The 19,707-nt window shown below is 38.2% G+C and overlaps 1 protein-coding gene across 4 annotated transcripts in view; it reads right to left on the reverse strand.

Moving 5' to 3' along the window:
• Nucleotides 1–18,700, reverse strand: part of EPHA6 (EPH receptor A6) — a 205,365-nt gene extending 186,665 nt beyond the window's left edge. For 2 of the 4 annotated variants that reach the window (XM_088668036.1, XM_088668034.1), the window contains exons 1-3: nt 18,537–18,700; nt 6,164–6,319; nt 2,535–2,870 (exon numbers count right to left, since the gene is read on the reverse strand). In XM_088668036.1, coding sequence (XP_088524162.1) covers nt 2,535–2,870; nt 6,164–6,176 — 349 coding nt within the window. In that variant the 5' untranslated portion in view covers nt 6,177–6,319; nt 18,537–18,700. Of the gene's footprint in view, nt 1–2,534; nt 2,871–6,163; nt 6,320–18,536 lie in introns of those variants that run through there. The other 2 variants (XM_088668038.1, XM_088668035.1) reach the window with 2 other exon arrangements.
• Between the last annotated feature and the right edge of the window lie 1,007 nt (nt 18,701–19,707).

The raw sequence follows: 19,707 nt of genomic DNA on the forward strand, positions 1-19,707 counted from the left end.
AGTCAGTTTATTTGGACATAAAAGAAGAGTTTTGCAGAAAAAGACATGGTGATAAATGAAATGGCAAGCCTTCATAAAGCATGTTTATGAAGGTAGCACCAGTTTTGCTGCCTAGAAATAGATGTACAAAAGAGGGATGGTTGAAAACTATATATTTAAAAGAGCAAAGATAAATCATGTCAGTATCTTTGCAAATAAAATTAATGACTTTGGGGGCATTGATGCAAATTATATAGCAAGTGCAATGGCCATTCGAAATCTGCACACTAGTAAGTAAAGGGCTGCACACAAATCTTAACAATGGTAGTGAACAGGTATTCTCCTCCTCCCTAGAAATTGAGGAAATGTAGAGAATAAGCTGTTAAGTAAATTTAAATGTAGTTGAAATAGGCCATTAGAGTGTTTTCAAAAATACAAGTTAGTAGAACAATTAAAAAGCTGTGCAGCAGGGCAAGCCTTATAGAAAAAAATATATAAATATGGAAGGAAGCTCATGTGAACTCTGTTTAATTATTGCTGTTTATTTCACTTATCAATATGATTTCTCTCCCTTTTATAGAAGTGCTATTAGAACAGTAATTACTACCCACAGGGCTGGTAATTTGAGCTATACAGTGAAAAGTTGGTGGCTCACAAGGAGTCATGGGCGATGAGATATAAATGGTTTGGAAATACCCTTTTGATGATACTGGTAGGTTCTGATTGCTGAGGTTTGAGGCAATGTGATCACAAAGCTGCTCATTCATCCCCAAACTTCTCGGTGTGTGAGTATATGTGTGTGTGTGTGGGGGGGTATTTTTTATTTTTTTACTGCCCAATAGTGTTGGGGGGAGGGGAGGATGGGGGTGAAGAGGAAATTGGGATGAAGGGACTCACAACCCAGGATATTTTAAGGCAGAGGTGAGGAACCTGTGCTTTCCATCTGTTCAGGGCTGGCCCTACGGCAAGGCTGGGTGGCGCAGGGCCGCCAGGGGGGCGCCGCTGGGAAACGGGGCGGGCGGGCTGCCGGAGGGATCTTCGCACCACGGCGCCAGGGTGCCAGATATGCTTAAGGCGGCCCTGCATCTGTTGCTGAATTATAGCTGTCATCATCCCTGACCACTGACAGTGCTGGGAGAGGCTGATGGGAATCCAATAGCAACCAGAGGCTCATAGATTTTGCACCTCTGTAAAAAGGATTTTGCATCTGATAGAATCCTTGTAAAACAAATTAGGATTGGAAGAAGTGCTTTCCCACTTATCCTAATTAATTTGAAGCCCTTTTGATAATTTGGGTAGGATTCACCAAACCAGTCCTGTAAGTGGAAGTCCTGCACAAGGACATTTGCTTCTGCAAGGGGCTTTTCTCCCTCTCTTCCCCCTATGCCAGCTGAAATTGGTTTGACAGAGGGTTGGGAGAAGTTCCAGAACAATGCGCAGGGGGAGGAGGCATTGCTCCATTTGGCAAGCTGGAACACTTCCACAGACAGAACAAGTATAAGATGCTAAATCCCACCCTTTTAGCCTATGTGTCTCTCCTGGACAGCAATGAGCATGCTTAAACCTTGTCATGCCATTTATTATTATTATTTAAATATGAACGTTCCCCGCAAGCATCTAGGGTTCTCCTTGGCATGCAGAAACACCAGGTCATCATGCAGCCACAATGCTGATTAAATCCCTACATACCGGTAAGACTTTAAATTAAGTGTGAATTTGATTTTAAGTTCTGAAGATTTGGTTTTCTATTGGACATACCTATTGATTATTGAAGCTGTCAACTTAATAAAACCAAAATAAAGCCATACTTGTCAGTCTGTATGCAACTGTTTTCCTATGCAACTGGCACAAAAACAATAGGGAGGCCTGGGGACAAGAACCTTTAGTAATTTCAATACCAATTCTATATGGACCAAATTCTATATGGTCATTCATACAAGAATGTCATAATATTTAAATACCTTACATTTGTACCTATCAAACTAGCTGGAGAGATACATTTTGTGAAATTAAATTCATGGGACATGTATCAAAATGTATATATTGATATTTTAAATATCTGAAGTACATTTCTTACACAGGTAAACATGGTGATGCTGGGTGCAACCAAATGACAGAAGTCAATGGAAATGTTACCATTGATTTCAATGGGATGACAGCTGCAATTACAGTGAAATCCATTGGGTGCTCCTCTGTGTACTATTGAAATGAATGAAGTTTACACAGTAGTAAGCCTCAACCTTCCCATCAGTAATTCCACAGGTATGCCTTAAAAAAATTAAGTATATGTCCCAGCATTATATTAATTTCAGTTAATGCAACACCTTTTCATCTCGATAGCCCAATTAATTTTAACAAAACACCTCCTATTTTATCCTAAAACCATTTCCTCTCCACCTCACAAAATAGTAACACGGAATAATAAAAGATCTGAGTAGCTTTAAGTGCTTCTATTGTTCTATTGACTCGGGGGGGGGGGGAGAGGAGATCACAAAATGTACTGTGAACTCACATAAGCTCTAAGTATATCTGATATACAAATAGCACAAACTTACCATCTTGATCTGTAGTGATTGTGATAGCTGTAAACTGCTTGGGTGAAAAACTTAATTCAGAGACTCCATTCATGGCTTCTATTTCAAAAGTGTAGTTCACATGAGACACAAAATCAAGCACAGTTACTGAGGAATTGATTAGTCCAGTATGTCTTGGAATGAATCGGATGCCTCCTCCACATATCTCACACTGGCTGGCATCAGATCCACATTTCTTGCAAATGACACTATATGTGAGGTCTTTTCTTCCTCCTGTGTCACTTGGGGGGCTCCATTCCAACATGAGAGCTGTTTCATTTATGTTAAAAATTACGTTCCTTGGAGCAGAAGGAGGCCCTAAGGAAAAGGGGAAATAGTTTGTCATTAGAACCAACACACACACACACCTAAAGCCCTCTTTCATCATTTACGGAAACAAATTAAATGTGGCAAACATGGTACATTCTTACACACTTAGAAAAACAAAACTCAGCTACCCTCATATTGTTCTTAAGGAACATGTAAACAGGAACTCATGCCAAGATCACAAGAGAACACGTTAGCACAAGGTCAGGAAACAAAGTCAGATAAAATACTAGGAACAGAACTCAAGACAGATTCAGGATGGGGTTTGTATGGTTAGGATGACAAAATATGCCCACATCACAGAATCTGGTATCAGGATTTTAAACTCTCAGGGCCACAACTATTCTCACCCATTGACTTTTATCTATCTATCAATGCCAACAGGAATAGAAGTACAGAGAATTCTACCAGTCAGATGTTTGTAGGGGAAATAAAATCAGGGAATTGAAACTTCCTCCCATTTCTGCTCTTGAAGAATCAATCTTAAGAATTTTAGCCCCCCCTCTTTTTTTAAAAAAAGGCTTTTCTACCAGAGGGAGACTATGTACAGCATCACATCCAATTATTGACAAAATACCTTTATGCTATCTTGATTTATTTTGGTTTGTGTATGTTATGTATAATTATATTCAGTTTGCACCAGAAAAAAAATGCATGTTAGTTTTTTTCTTTTGCAATTTCCCAATGATTGCTAATAGTTCTGTTCGGTAAAGCAATGTACAGAGAATCTTGGTCTTATTTTAGGATAAAAATATGATTTATTATGCATTCATATTGCTCTGAACAGGAAAATTGTTATCAATTGTAGTAGGAGTGTTTCAAAGTTTATAACTGTCCGCCTGCAGATACTGAAGAAATAGACACCCTTCGTACTCAAGGGCCCTCGTGCCAATTTGCATGACGATTAAATAGGTTTTTAATTGCCATTAAATTATGCCATCTAAACTGTGATTTCATGCAAATATTAAGCTGTAATGACATGCAGTGAATCATTTACTAAGATTTAGAACTTGGAACAAAGAGAGACAATTAATTCTAATCCTCAGATTCTGCTAAATTATGTGTCATTGGGATTTTTATGAATGTAGCCTGATTGCTTTGTTATCACTTATAAATTATGCATAGATTATATGTCACATTGGAAAAAAAAACTGGCAGCCATAACCTTTTTGCAGGCATCTGTGAGCAATACGCTCAGGAATTTCTGCATGCTATATATTTCGTTTAGGCAAGCAAGTATACTGACAGTTTTAAAAGATTAATGTCTTTCACCAACATGCATCAAACATTGTGACTATTCCAGTTTTGCGCAGTAAAGCTATAATAATTATACTAATGCCTGCATAATTTATTTTATAGAAAAAAATTAAATGCTGCCTGGGATCCAGAAAGGTATGTTGAATATACAAAGGGATATTGGTGTATATTCAAAAACTATTTTGACACTACTTTGTGCTTCAGAAATGGCTTACTATGTGGAGCTGCTGGTGTAAAATCATGCCAAAGTCGTAGTAAGGATGAAGGATTTGTTGTGTCATTCTCTAGTCCTTGATCAGTATATCTTTAATATATGCCTTTCTTACTGAATTGCAATCCAGCTTCACATCCCATTGACCTATCCCATCATATAAGTAGAATAAAGCGTTGCACCATTCAGGAACAAGATAGATTGAAATTGTACTGATGTACACATGATAAAATCATAAATTAGAAAGAAGCCAATTCTGGTTTATTTTATTTTATAATTATTAATATGTCTTGTTTAGAAACAAATATTAAGCACTAATGACCATTAAGAATCAGAAAGTGATTCATGAAGGCAAGAAGACAATTTTGCAAATGCCTCTTTTCCACCCTAATGACCCTTTGCCCCTGCAGCTGTCCAGAAGGAGTTTAACAGTCCGAAAGGCAGTTAGAACCCAGTTCTCATAGTATTTAATTAGAGTGTGTGCAACCGAGATTTTAAGTGTTCAGCAAATTCAGGCTAATGTAGAAGTTGTTGTTGTTTGCCATTATTGTCATCATCATCATTATCACCTTCTGGAACAGGACAATCTATCATCTCCAGATCCCTAGCACTATGGGTTCGGCCGGTTGTCATGGTGCTGAGCAGGATTTTTTAAAAATACCATATCTAAACTGGACATTGTTAACGAGTTATTTTTAGTCCACTTATTCTGTACCTGGTATCTGAAGAAGTGTGTATGTACACGAAAGCTCATAGCAATGACAAACTTAGTTGCTCTCTAAGGTGCTACTGGAAGGAATTTTTATATTTTGTTTCAGCTATGGCAGACCAACACAGCTACCTACCTGTAATTTATTCTGTACTGTCAGGCTACGATGACACCTGTGTTTACTTGGGTGTTGTAATGTAATGTAATCTCGGAGTGGAGATGAGAAAGTCCAAGAACATAATAAATATCCTGAAGCAGTTGTAAAGCGGCTTCCTAAGCTATCTTCCATAACTCATAAATCAAGCTCCTTAGAGCCTGCAGATTCACCATCCTAAGGTTTATTGGCATGTGGGAAGGGGCTGGTATTGTGGGTAGGGTTTCATCAGCAATTCATTTGAATGAGTGGGTTGTGACAGCCACGGCAATATGTATAACTGTTTGAGACTCTTCGCCAGGGTGCTGTAATGGAAGTTCAATATGACTTTTTACACAGTTAGACTATGTTACTTGCCAGCCAGGACTGCCTTTAGGAGTGGCTGATGTGAACTGGAATAGCTTTATTTTGTTTTAATTGGTCATTTGATCCTGAGCCATAATGTTATAGTCCCATTTTAAACTCTAAGCACTGCAACTATATCTGAGTCTGTAAAAAGGGTCTGGTATTTATCTTCCCAAGGGCATTTTCAGGATATATACTTTCTAGATATGTTGCAGTACATGGAGTGTTTTCATCCATGTATTTCATGGATGAAATGCTCATTTTGTACAAGGGTGTTTCCCCCCCTTATACACATTATATATTATATATACCAGTACCCAGATTTGAAACATGTGGTCACTCTGTTAATAACAGAATTTTGGTAACATTCTATCTAGTATTGTGGTGGTGTTTTTTAAAAGGCACTTTAGATGGAAGAGCATTTTTCTGCTTATTTAAAGGAGCACTGGGAATAAATGAAAACCTGATTTGCATTCTTGATTAACAAAAACATGCTCTCATACTTTTAGCTTTTGTGAGAGGAATATAAAATAAGTGCTATTTTTGTCTTCTGAGATAATGAGAGAGACAAGGAAAGAATTTCAAATACCAGTATGATTCACACTTACGGGTACATGCCATAGTTGCTGGATCCTTCTCAGCTCGAAAGTAACCCTTTTCACACTGACACACAGATGTTGCTTCCACAAAGGTTTGGCTGTGTGGAGGGCATTTTGAACACTTTATATTTCCAGCAAATGCTTTGTAGAATCCTGACCTACAAGCTGTAAAAACAGAATAACAGTTGATTTTATTAAGTATACCTCGTTTTATAAATGTAAAAGTCAGATCCAGTGTGACCTAGAAACAGAACCTAGTTTGAGTTTATACAGATAGCAGCAAGTTTGATTCTCAATATTTGAGGTCAATAAAGGAAGAAAGCAGGTTCCCTTCAGATAATGAATGTTTATATTTCTCCTTGCTTTCCCCCATATGAATGAATGCCCTATATATGAGCAAGAGAAGTAGGGCCACTATTGTATTATTTTATTCGTTTGTTTTGTTTATATGCTTTCATTATAATTTAGTTTATAGCCCTATTAAAATGCAAAATTCAACCCTTTGTTTAAACAATAAAATCTATAATAATAATAGAAAACAGCAGAAAGAACCACCACCACCACCACGCTGCTGTATCTGTGCGAGGTGGTGGGGAGGGAGAGGCAGCAAGGAAGGGATCCTTCCTCGCCGCTTCTCCCCTCACCCCACCGCCAACAGCTGGGAAAGGCATAGGATGGTATTTATTTTTATTTTTGAAATTTATCAGTAGCTGCTGCGTTTCCCACCCTTGGGTTATACTTGAGTCAATAAGTTTTCCCAAGTTTTTTGAAGTAAAATTAGGTGCCTCGGCTTATATTCGGGTCAGCTTATACTCGAGTATATACGGTATACAGTGGTACCTCTACTTACGAATAACTCGACTTACGAATGTTTCTACTTACGAATGGAGCTCCGTCCGCCATCTTGGGTGCAGTTTAGTATTTTTTCTACTTACAATTTTTTAGATAGGGTTGCTTCTACTTACAAATATTTTCTCCCAATGCATTCCTATGGGATTTGACTTACAATTTTTTTCGACTTACGAATGTGCATTCGGAACTCATTAAATTCGTAAGTAGAGGTACCACTGTATACCCATTAAAATTAAACGGCTTTGGAGGAAAGAAAAAGATTTTCACTCAGTGCCTAAAAGACCATCACATGGGACTAGAGTTAAAGAAGACCATGTTTCTATATCATTTGGTGAGGCTCATTTATTACATGTGAAATTCAGATATACAAAGCTCTCTTCCCCCAGTGAATTATGAACCTTTGCTTTCATTATGTGTTTTGCTGCTTTTATTTTTCTATATTATCTGCTCTCTATTTAATTGGAAATGTCAACCACTGCTCCTATGTTTTGTAAGTTTGATTATGTTTTCTTTTTTTCTTCGCACTTTTGATTTTTGCATTAATGAAAACTTTGATCCTGCAGAATATATATGCAGCATGTATTTGTGTGCCACACACACTGAAATCCCTATGGGATGAGTATGCACTCATACATCATACACATAATCAACGCAGGAATTTGGTAGATCCCATATATGCCATGTGGTCACTCATATCAGAACAAATCTAAAGTATTAATCTTTTGAGTTATTTAGGTACATTAAAATGATGAGGTTCCTGTATGTATACTCACATACATATTTAAGTAGACTACTGTCAGCCATTATCTATGTAATTAGATAAGGAATTGCAAACCAATATGTATGTGATTTGTCTTCTTAGTTGAACAGCAGAGTTGTGTGCATACAGTTAAGTACAAATAAAATTTCAACAGTCAGAAGTTCAAGAGGAGGAAGAGTCTCCCTTGCTTCCTCTTCCATGTCATACATTGGTTGATCAATGCAGTGGTGGATTTGGGGCTCTCAAATTTCAGTGGCACCTTGCGCAGCACTAAAATTTGGAGCCCCTCACCTTTCTCACTCCATTCTACAGCATTCACGCCACCCTAAAACCGCCTCTGATCAATGTTCAGCTCTTTAAAAAAGGACTACACGCTCACAACCTTAGCAGCTCTACCTGTGTTATTATTATTATTATTAGCTCTACCTGTGTTCTGTTGGAACAGAAGCCACAAGTCTCTCCTCCTCCAAATAATTCCGATATTAGGGAAGGTGAACAGGTGCGGAAGAGGAACAATGTGATTATGTGACATAATTTCCTATCAGGGAAGTTCATTTCCACTGTGTATACCTCTGTTAACTTTAGAATATACAGTATTCTTTCTTTCTTTAGTGAATTTTAAAGCCACCCATTAGTTAACAGCAGTTCCATACCCTTAAAAACAGATACAACCAAATCATTTCAGCCACAGGGGAAATCATTTTAAAGACTGCAACAGAATCACAGAAGATTACATCAAAATCACTAAAAATCCCAGCAAAGCTATAAAATGACAATAAAACCAGTTATAACAAGCCTGAGCAAATAAAAAGTCCTCCACATCATTGAAAGTACGTTAGAATTTTGACCAGGCATTCCTTCCTAGGGAGAGTGTTGCATATTCAAAGGGCCGCAATGGCCAAGACTCTCTCTCCAGTCATCACCCACCAAACGTAAGATAGCAGGGTAACCTGGAAGAGGTTCTCAGATGCGACCAGGATCAGGCCTTCAGATGGCAGACAAGGGGGTTTATACAGAGTGTGAGAAATGACAGGCTTTAATTAGGCAGACTCCAGAACAGACTATAGACTGACAGGACTGACAGCAGTAGCTTTACAGTGTCACCCTATGGAATCAGCCCCCAAGTAGGAATAGATCCACTGATTTATAGTCTGCCAATCTCTAATCCAGATGGTTTATCCAGGAGCATGCTGCAATCAAGGTATCAAAAGTCACAAAGGAGAATTCTCCAGGTACAGTTTTGTGGTGAAAACTGGTCTGAAAGCAGGTTGAAATGGACGCACATAGTCCGAATTATCTAAGAGTAACTGAGCTGTACAAACAGCAGCCACTTGAACAAATTGCCCAGGTAAAGTATAGTTGTGACTAAGCAATAGTTGTTACAATTCAAATGTTACATATATATATATAAATATATTTTTTCCAAGTGTTTAGCCTACAGGGAATCATGTGTGGAATTGATAACCTGATGGGAAGTCGATATAACACAAATAATACATTTGGGAGACTAAGATCATTCACAACAAAATAAAAAAATTCATTCCAGCAGCACCTTAAAGACCAACTAAGTTTTGGAAGGAATTTTTGTATTTTATTTCGACTGCGTCAGACCAACACGGCTACCTACCTGTAACTAAATCATTCACAACAGTTCAAGTAAATTTAGCTAATAACCCAGTTATGCCACCATGCAAGGCTGTTAGTGCAGAAGCTTTATGGTTAATTTTACAAAACTACTGGAAAACCCCAAGGCCATACACAAAATGACACCATCATGGATACTAGATACATTAAAATAAAAATCAGGGCTTTATAGATATTATATGATAACATGATGAGAAAGTCCAAACAATCACAGGCTTGGAATAATTGAATGGTGCAGAATGTTGATTACCAGATTCAAGATGAAAAAATATATAAGCAAGTTCTTCTTTTTTTACAGGCCAATGCATAAGCAATCAGAATCTGAAATAAGCATCTCAGTGCCCATATGCAGTGGCAGTGTATGGCTGATTTTCAGCAGTAGTAGGTCACCTTCAAATGAAATGGCTGCACAAAATAAACTTTTCTATTGAGATTTTACCAGGACCAAAAGTACTACTAAGTCTTTTTAAAAACTTGTTTACAAAGTTTTTTCTGTAAGAACAACAAAAGAAAGATAATTTGAATTTTCAAGAGAGTAGATGTAAATTCATACCTGAAAACAACTTATAGCTAAGTTAATATATGTATATCTTTTAAGTCTTCTTCTTTATGTTTAAAATTCATGTTATGGGAAAGATGATTTTGTTGTAAGAGAAACAATTTCAGTCTTTCCCTCTCTCAAAAAGTAGGCAATCTTACACAGAAACTGGTGAAGCTGATTACATAATAGAATGGAATACTGTATTTTAATTTCCACCAGCCCTACACTGCTAGGGCACTGGGGACCCCCAACACCTAGCACCGCAGAACCAAAGGTATAAGTGTATGGGGTTGTGTTCATTGTTGCTGCCAGGCTGGAGCAAATCTGGATTAACAGCTATGTTACTCTTCCCTCTTCCCTCAACAAGTACACGGACTTGCAAGCAGGGGTTTTACAGCAAGGAAGGAAAGCCTTCTTAGAAGGATGGGAAGAAGCCTATATTCCATCTTACTGACTTTGAAATGAATAAATCCATATTTTCTAGGAATGAAATGCAATAAAGCTTTATCTCTGTAACCCAGTAATATCACCTCACATAACCTATTGCCATAGAATGCCATTCAAAGTGATCAATTTCAGGCTGTTTGTGGAGGTTTACCAAGAATGAGAACCAGGTTATACTAAACCAGGCATCCCCAAACTTCAGCCCTCCAGATGTTTTGGACTACAATTCCCATCTTCCCCAACAACTGGTCCTGTTAGCTAGGGATCATGGGAGTTGTAGGCCAAAACATCTGGAGAGCCGCAGTTTGGGGATGCCTGTACTGTACTAAACCATTTCTGTAGTGTCTAGAAAGTCCTTTCACTCAAACTCCCACTGCTCCTTTGTAAGCTCTAGCCAGTGTATATATATATATATACAGTGATGTGAAATTAATACTTGTCAGAAGCTCTACTGAGTTACCCTCAGGGAATTGTCAAGAGATCTCAAGAGATTAAATTGGATTATATCACGTTTTTCATAGCTACAGATATATCTTACTGAAGCTATATTTTTATTTAATTGTTCTTATAAGTTTTAGTGATTCAATTGTGTCTCACTGTCTGGAAAACTGTAACAAGTCGTGGGAGTTAGCAAAGTGCCAGAAGTAGTAGGATACTGTGAGAATGTACAGCTTGGCCTTTAAATTCCATTTTAGTTCATGCTATGGAACATTTTCCTTTTGGTTCTCTTTTTGTGGAATTCTCTAGGGCACAGATATGGGCAGCCATTCAATTTGTATGACATTCTACAAAGGCTGCCAATAGGAATGGAAACTTCTACTCTACCAGTAAAAGAGGACACAAATTTGCATATGCTTTGTGTCATATGAAAATTTACATACAGTACTCTTCTCTGGGTCAGGTGACAAGCTTCCAAATAAATCAGGGGCTACACACAACTAATAAGCTGCATGACAAACAAAATGTCAACATGTGAAGTTTTTCTTCTTATATTTCCTTACTAGAAAAGGCTTAGGGAAAATCTACAACGGTTGGTTCTATCGTTAAAAATGCGTTATAAAAATGTGACACCAGAGGGTGCTTCAGCACCCCTGATGGCGAACCTATGACACGCGTGTCAGCAGTGACACGCAGAGCCATTTTCAGTGACACGCAGAAGGGGCGTCAAACAACTGATGTCAGAGGCAGGCAGCAGCAGAAGCAGGGAGAGGCGCCGCTCCTAACTGCGGCTAGCAAGCCTGTCCCACTTGCTTTGCTGCAAGCCGGGCAGTGGGTGAAGAAAGGGTTAACTTTCAGGGAAGGAAATCAATTGTCCCCTCCCCCCCCCACAATAAAGCTCCTTGAAATTAACCCACTGCGCTCTCCCAAAGCAAGCAAAAGCGGAGAGCAAGCAAAAGCGCCTTATGGAACCCATAAGAGAAGTGCTTAACTTTGACCAGAATTAATTCTTTTAGAAGAGTTTCTAACATTGAGTCTGTTTACCACTATCCCCCCCCCCCCAAAAAAAAGTGAATCCCAACTTTTCTGGACTTTCTCAATCTTGTCTTTATTTTCTTATAATGAAATTATTTGTTGGAAACTGTACCTTTATTTTTCATTTTTGGTCATGGTGACATGCTCCACAGTTATGCTGGAAACAGGATTTTAAAAAACACCTCAGAGATGCAATTAGATTGCTTAAAATAACCTTGGACGCATTTGTCATAGAAAAGGTCAGAGAAAATGCCAAATTGGATTCTAGTTATTTACTGCACACTTTGACTTCTGCCCCCCTTACATTTGACAAAGTAATCTTCCAAAACTGTTCAAGAGTACAGGAAAGTGCAACTTTTCCCCCTTATAAAATATCCACAGTTTCTAGTCAATAGAGAAGGGACAATCAAGCAAAAAGGACAGTCAAGTCCCTTTGATTTAACGGGATATAAAATGGTGAGCTGGATCCTATCATAAGGATGAAATCCTACATATAACTGTTATGAGGGGCATTCTGTTTAATACAGATGCAAAATTGCTATAGACAAACAAGCTTAGAATCGTTCCTCATGTGGTATGCTCATTTAATTCTTCTTTCTTTATTCCTATATGGCAGGGATGTCCAACTCCCAAGAGACTGCAATCTACCCCCTGGGGAAAAAAAATCTGGTAGTGATCTACCCATTTTTTTGGGGGGGGGAGTCCAGAGTTATTGAGCTTTTTTTTTTAGGGGGCAGGTCACAGTTGTTTAGCTTTTTTTTAGGGAGGGCAGATCAAAGAGTTGTGATCCAGTTGCATGAAATAACAGCTGGTATTTCCAGACTGGTGTTTATTGTGGGATCGGTGCCAGCCAGCGCAGAGAATGCTAGATGGACCAATGGACTGACTTCCTTTGTTCCCATAATTTAGGGATACCATTTTATACCAAGACTGAACAATTAAAGTTTGTTATCATACAGTCAAAATGACACCATCTACACACGTGAGGGATGTATAAGTAGGCTTTGAGGAAACCCTAAGTTTGCAGTAGTTAAACAAACAAACAAACAAACAAACAAACAAACAGGTAATGTGGAGGATTGTACAGGTTCACTGGCATGGAAAGCTGACTGCTAGAGAGGGGGAATGGAGTATCCAGCAAGAAGAGAAGCACTGTACACTACAATATTTTGTTGGAGACCCGCTTGCCTTTGTAAGGCAGAATTACTATTGATTTATGATGATGATAATTATTATGGTTCATGGGGATGGATAGGAGTCTGTTTTGCAAGCATTGGATACAGCCCAATATATATGGCTAAAACTCCTTTGGACTCACTACTGCACCTTTAATAGCTGAAGTCATGGCAGAGAGGCTGTTATATGTTCATACAATTTGTTTTGTATGACCATGTAATGAACTTTCTGGAACACTGAAACTTTCCTTTAATGACCAAAGGTCCCAAATAGCAGAGATTCAAAACTGGAATGTGTCTGCACTTAAAAACAAGCTCTAGAGCACATAATTTCCTTGTACAAGGTGGATGGAGATTTGTGTGTATGGAGGCATTCTAATATAAATCCTTGCTAGAAAGTAGAAGGAACATCAGCAAAACATTTTACTCGATATATTAATAGCCAGATAACTAATCAGTGCTTGATTAAATTTGTAAATTGCTAGCATATAATGTGACCCCACTTAGATGTACCCATTAGTGCTATATCATGTCTTACCCAGTGATAGGGTAAATTAAATATTGCCTAGTACAGTAATGTGAAAGATATAATGTTAGTGTTAGAGCAGGTTTCTGCTGTTCATGGGAGATTTGCAAACTTGACTTGCAAAATCTGTAGAATAAAATGGAACATAAGAAAGTTGTGCCTCTACCCTTGCCAGCAGACTGCAGGCTGGGACAGAATTGGGTCTGGGCTGGAAGGAGGCAAGACAGGCATGAAATCAGTGTGAAGATACATGCCATACTGGGGCAGGAGCAGGGCTTAGGAAGCTATTCAAGTTCAGTTGACCCTGGCCTTGGCTTCTTTCTGCTTCTGGAGCCCACCTACCCTTCCATCCTCTATTTCGCCCAGTTTTTTTCACCTTCTCTGCACTGTCTAGATGGGTGAGGAGGAACAAGTAGTTGTGTGTGTGTGTGTGTGTGTGTGTGTGTGTGTGTGTGTTTGTATTTCAACAGGTTAATTTGGTCACATTTGGCAAAAATGTGTGAGACAGCAGATAAGGATGGTAGTTGATAGACAACCTGTTACCTGAGGCAACCTTTATGAGTTTGTGGCAATTCTCAAGACTTGCCAATACTACTTTATCACACACACACACACACACACACACACACACACACACACACACACTCCATGAACCACCCAGAGAGCTACTTCTTATAAGACAGGCTGTAAATAATGTAAATAAAATAAATATTATGGTCTGAAGACATGATTTTCTCTCTCACACTCTTTTTCTATTTCCATCCCACCCCCACCCCGGTAATCCTATCTGCCCTGCTGTGCTAAAATTTTGTTCAATTTCATCCATTTCAGATGGCCGTCTTTTAATGCTTTTATGTTTCTAGCTTTATCTAAAATTGTTCTAACACACTTTTTATAGTTTTATGCCTAAGACAAGCTTTTAAGATGATAACTTCTTATTTATCTTCTTTTAGTCAGTCCTGAACTTAAAAGATTTAAAAAGAAGCTGAACTGTGCTTTCACTTGTTCCCATGAGTTGCAATTCTTATTGTATTTCTGAAGATTGCATATCTAGAATCGACAGCATTCTGAAACCATTTGAATCTAAGTACCACTTGAACCCTACAGCAGAAGTTGTTTCTAACTCAAACACCTCTCATGAGGCCAGGGTAATAATGAAATACACCTATTAACTTAAAGAGAAAATCCATAATGATCGTTGAGTGTTAAAAAGAAGAAGATAGAGGGCCCCTCCAGACTGGTATTTTATTGTAAGTGTATTCTGGAACATGTTTTTGATACAATTATAGTTCATTAGCAGTGTTTGTATTCTGCTTTTTTAGTTGTTCTGTAATGCTTCCTCAATCCTACCTACCACTTTATGGCAGTCTGGAGGGGCTGTAGTGAAACAAAAGTTGTACACCCCTCACCTTGAACATTTGTGATATGAAAAGTTACAGGATTTCAGCAGGAAGTTACAGGATATGCACTGATTGGAAATGAAGCAGTATGGTCACCCCAAAACATTTGCACGTGCAAATAGTATTGTAAGCAGGATTGGGTATGAGTGCCTTAATACCATCAGCATGAGCAGAAATGATAATAAATATGGAATAATAAGGATGTTTTGGAGTGGCCCTAAGGGTGATATCCAATGTCAGACATACTCAGAAAAAACTCATTAAAATAAATGGACTTAAACAACTTAAGTACATCAGTTTCAATGGGTCAGCTCTGAGTATGACTGAGTATACTACTCTAATACTGCAATTGGAAAAATGTCTAGAGGCCAGGATAAAACGTTTAGGCCACATATCTATTTCAAAAGTTTTATTCTGTATTATTATCTTAAAAATATGATCAATATTAAGAACTGGCTTCCATGGTTTTTCCTGAATAGTAATTGATAGAACTTAAAAACAGAGGGGTACATGTTGCTATCTTTCCCCATACCATCTGTATTAAACTGAATGTGCATATTAGCTGCAAAGAAATTCACTATAAAGTATGAAAATTGCCCTGTATTCCCATATCTACTTATAATTTAATTTCACTACATCAGCTCATCAGCCCACTAATTCTGATAAACAAATTAAACAAATTTCAAAGATTAAAAGATAAATAAAATGCCACTCTTTCACTTCATTAGTAAATGAACATCAGGGCTTCTTAATGATAAATTAAACTTTGGAAGCCCACTGCAGGCACAAAACTTTACCCTGTATGGCATGCGTTATTCCCCCACCCTCTAAATACAGTATGTGATCAATTACTTGGTATTCATCTAGTTTGATGAATGCCACAACACTTTGCCTTCATTTGAAAAACCAGCTTGAAAACAACGACAACAAAATCCGCATAATACCCCTTTCTGCAAGTTTAAGCAATGAGAGCAAAACTACCATAGCCCTGTTTACCTGTTTCCTAGTCCCATTTTAGTGAATTGCATTACTGAGTTCAGGTTTCAATCTGTAAACAACATTGAATTCCACCAGGGGAAAAGATGGACTATAAATATATATAATAACAACAACAATTAATTCAGTAACAGTATTGCCAGAGTAGGCACAAAGATAAAAAAAATGCCCGGGTCTGCATCAGCGGCTGGTCCCTGCATCCATATCTCTGTTATATGGCCAGTTGTTGCTGATGAGCAGGAGCGCACATTGTGTTGGGGTGCTGCTGGCCACCAGACCCCTGGTTGGTTTCACTGCTGCTGCTTTCCAGGAGGTAGAAGGGGGAGGGCAGAGGTGGCCGGAGTGCCAGATTGATTCCACCAGTGCATATGCACCATGCCAACTTACCTTCCCTATCTCCCCATAAGCAGCAGCAATGCAACTAACCAGATGTCAAGCAAGCAGTGGTGCCTCACCTTGCTGCTTGCTACTGCTGGTAATTAACCATTTTAAGCTAGAGAGTGGGCTGTCTTTAAGCAAGTTCAGGTCTTCCACCCAAGGCCTGTGAGAAGGAACCTGTCATTGTACAAAATGGGCTGTAGCTTACTGATAATCAGTGCTCCCCCCCCCCCCCCGAAAAACAGGTTCTGGTACTCACAATGAAGTTGTTACAGTAAGTGCCACTTTTTTTAACCATGACAAAAAGAGGTGCCAGTACTGTGTACCCTTGGGTACCCTCTGGAAAAATCCCCACTGCTGATAATATATTTCTAGAGTTTCACCTGAGAACCATAAGAACAAACAAATGCTCTGCCATTATGTCTTGTACTAGATTACTCCTAGGTACAAGTCTGTCCTAACTGATTTGTCATAGCCCCCACCCCCTGCTTCATTGGGAATTCAGATGGAATCAAGTGCAGGATAACTAGAGATGTGGAAAAAATGTTTCTGATATATATACAGTATGTATATATCTATATCTATATAGATATTCCTTTTCTCTTTTTTCTATAAGACAGCCATTTTGAAGTATTTTTTCCTAAAATTATCCACAATTTTTGTGTTTGGTGGCAGTCATTATCCCCACACCCTAGAATAATCCTACGTCTGGAGCATTTTGCAATGCGGGCTAGGATGTTAGTGCAACTGCTGTTGTAGGCACTTACAACAGCAATAACAAACAAATATATAACTTATCTTTGTAAAAAAGAAAGAAGCCGTACAACTGCAAATGGTGACAGGTACTACCAAGAAACTGTTGGAATGTTTATTCTGTTCCTGGAAAAATTCAATTATATGATTCCCCTGCTGCAAAAAAAAATCCTCATTCCACAAACAAGGGGGATAATTCTGAGATGCTATTTCACATAGCCCAATTTCTAACAAGAAACTACAAGCTACTTCACATACATTTTTTTTAAAAGTTAACAGTACAGTTCTATGGTTGTTCACTTATAAGTCCCACTATATTCTGTGGAATTTACTCAGAGGAAAGTTTACACAGGATTTCAGACTAAATTTCTGCAGACTAAATTTCTTTACTGAAAAATGTGAATTTGATAACATGTCAAGTGTGACAAAATGTAATTTTTATTCTAAATGAGCATATGAATCAGCAATGAATATCAGCTTCATATATCAGCAGTGATTAATGCATAGCTACACTAGACAATTATTGCACCTAATCTACAAATCCTGTGTTCATGCAATCTTTGCATCTGTTGCATTCACCAGGAAAAAAAAATCTATGCACAAATTCTTAAGCTGACAGAGTGAAACTCAGCATCAGTCGTCAATACCAATAAATCAGATGTCAGTTTTAATAAATAATACATCATTAGGTGACATTTCTTTCTAGGTTTGTAAGCTTTCTGAGATATATTAAATAGAACTATTAATTATCCAGTTCAATTCATTTACAAGTGATTTTATGGTGTGTAAAGCTCTTCTGTGCATTAGAATATGCCAATTCACATATTAAATAGGAGGCCAGAAATGAAATTTCTCCAGATAAAAGTAGAATGTTAATTGGATTGCAACAAATAGTTTTGTATTAAGGTATCTTTAAACATTATTCTCCTGTCTTAAAGCTTGCTAGGCCACCTATAAAGCAGAAAGGCTCAGAAGGGCATCAGCTCAATGCTACAGCATCTGCTTTATATGCAAGAAGGTCTCCAGTTCAATTCCCAGCATCTTCAGGTAGGACTGGGATAGGCATGGAGCGGGAAATTTATTTTGTTTACATTTAAAGGCAAACCTACCTAATTCACACATTCCAAAGCAATATTCAAACTGAAGTTGCACTTCTCTGAATTTTGTATTACAGTTTTCCAGTCAGGTAATGTGTACAAAGATGCATATCCTAGTGTGCATGAAAATGCACATATTCATGAAAGTAACATACAAAAAGTAATTATATTAAGGAATATTGCTTCGCAGAAAAGTGTATACTGTATTAGGGGAATCTGCATACAAAAAATGTGCACAATACAGACAAATCCAAACTAAGATACTGATGAATGCTCACAATGACTTTAAAAAAATTAAAGAAATCACAAACTTATGTAGAAATGTGGAAATTGATAGACTCACCCAACCCCAAGGCCGCACCCTTGCCTGAAATCCGGAAGCACCACTGTCATTGTAGACAATACTGAGAACAGATGGACCAATGATCTGAGTCAACATAAGGCAGTTTCATATGTTCTTATGATTCTAACAGGACCTTCTTGGAACCAAGCGTGAAACTTGTTTAAGCACCATTTTTCTTCTTTTAGCCACTATTGTTTCTAGGTCCACTTAGCTTTCTCTTTGCCATCTTGTGTGTAACTGGCTGAATTTCACCTTTCCCCCTATATATTTTCCTCTTCCTGCCTGCAGCTCCCACCTGTGCAATAAACTAACATGCAGTGCTTTGTAGCCTTGCTCTACTGGGTACAAGCCTACCATTTTCCTGCCAAGGATTTTGTTGCAACTCCAATCCATCACTGTTTTTATTTGCTCCTGTTCCAGCCTCAGTACTGCCATGCTCATTGGCTTGGCCTTTAAGCATTAATTCCTAACTGGCGCTAAGGTGTAGACTCTTGATGAATTACTTTGAATTAGTTTAATCTGACTTTAGGATTCCCTTTTGTTTCCAGCGAGTTCCACACACCTGCAGTGATTTATCCTCCCTCTTGGATCATGCCCAAATTATAGTCTCAGTCTGTTGTATAAAACTCTCCTCAGTTCCATCCCAATAAAACTAAAGTAGTTCATGGTTGCTACAACCTAACATATAAAATGTAAAATGCAGAGGAATTTAGTTGCTTGATAAAACGAACAACCTTAACCCAGTGAGACTTGTTTCTGAGCAGGGGAGGAATTCAGGGTGGATGCAGTCTATCTAGTCATTATTATCCTGGGTTGTTAGTATTTAAACTTCAGCTTGTGTTACATGAACAGCTACATTTCTGGTTTTATTTTAATCATAAGAGTAAAAATAATATTAGTGGATAAACATATATATATCTCCAAAAAGTGCCATCTATCTATTCTATTTGCAGAATCTTTATGGAATAGTTGTAGTAATAATAGACAAATGAAGTTGTTGTTTAGTTGTTTAGTCGTGTCCGACTCTTCGTGACCCCATGGACCAGAGCACGCCAGGCTCTCCTGTCTTCCACTGCCTCCCGCAGTTTGGTCAGACTCATGTTGGTAGCTTCGAGAACACTGTCCAACTACCTCATCCTCTGTTGTCCCCTTCTCCTTGTGCCCTCCATCT

This window comes from Zootoca vivipara, chromosome 4 (assembly GCF_965207765.1).
Source record: "Zootoca vivipara chromosome 4, rZooViv2.hap1.1, whole genome shotgun sequence".
NCBI lineage: Eukaryota > Metazoa > Chordata > Lepidosauria > Squamata > Lacertidae > Zootoca > Zootoca vivipara.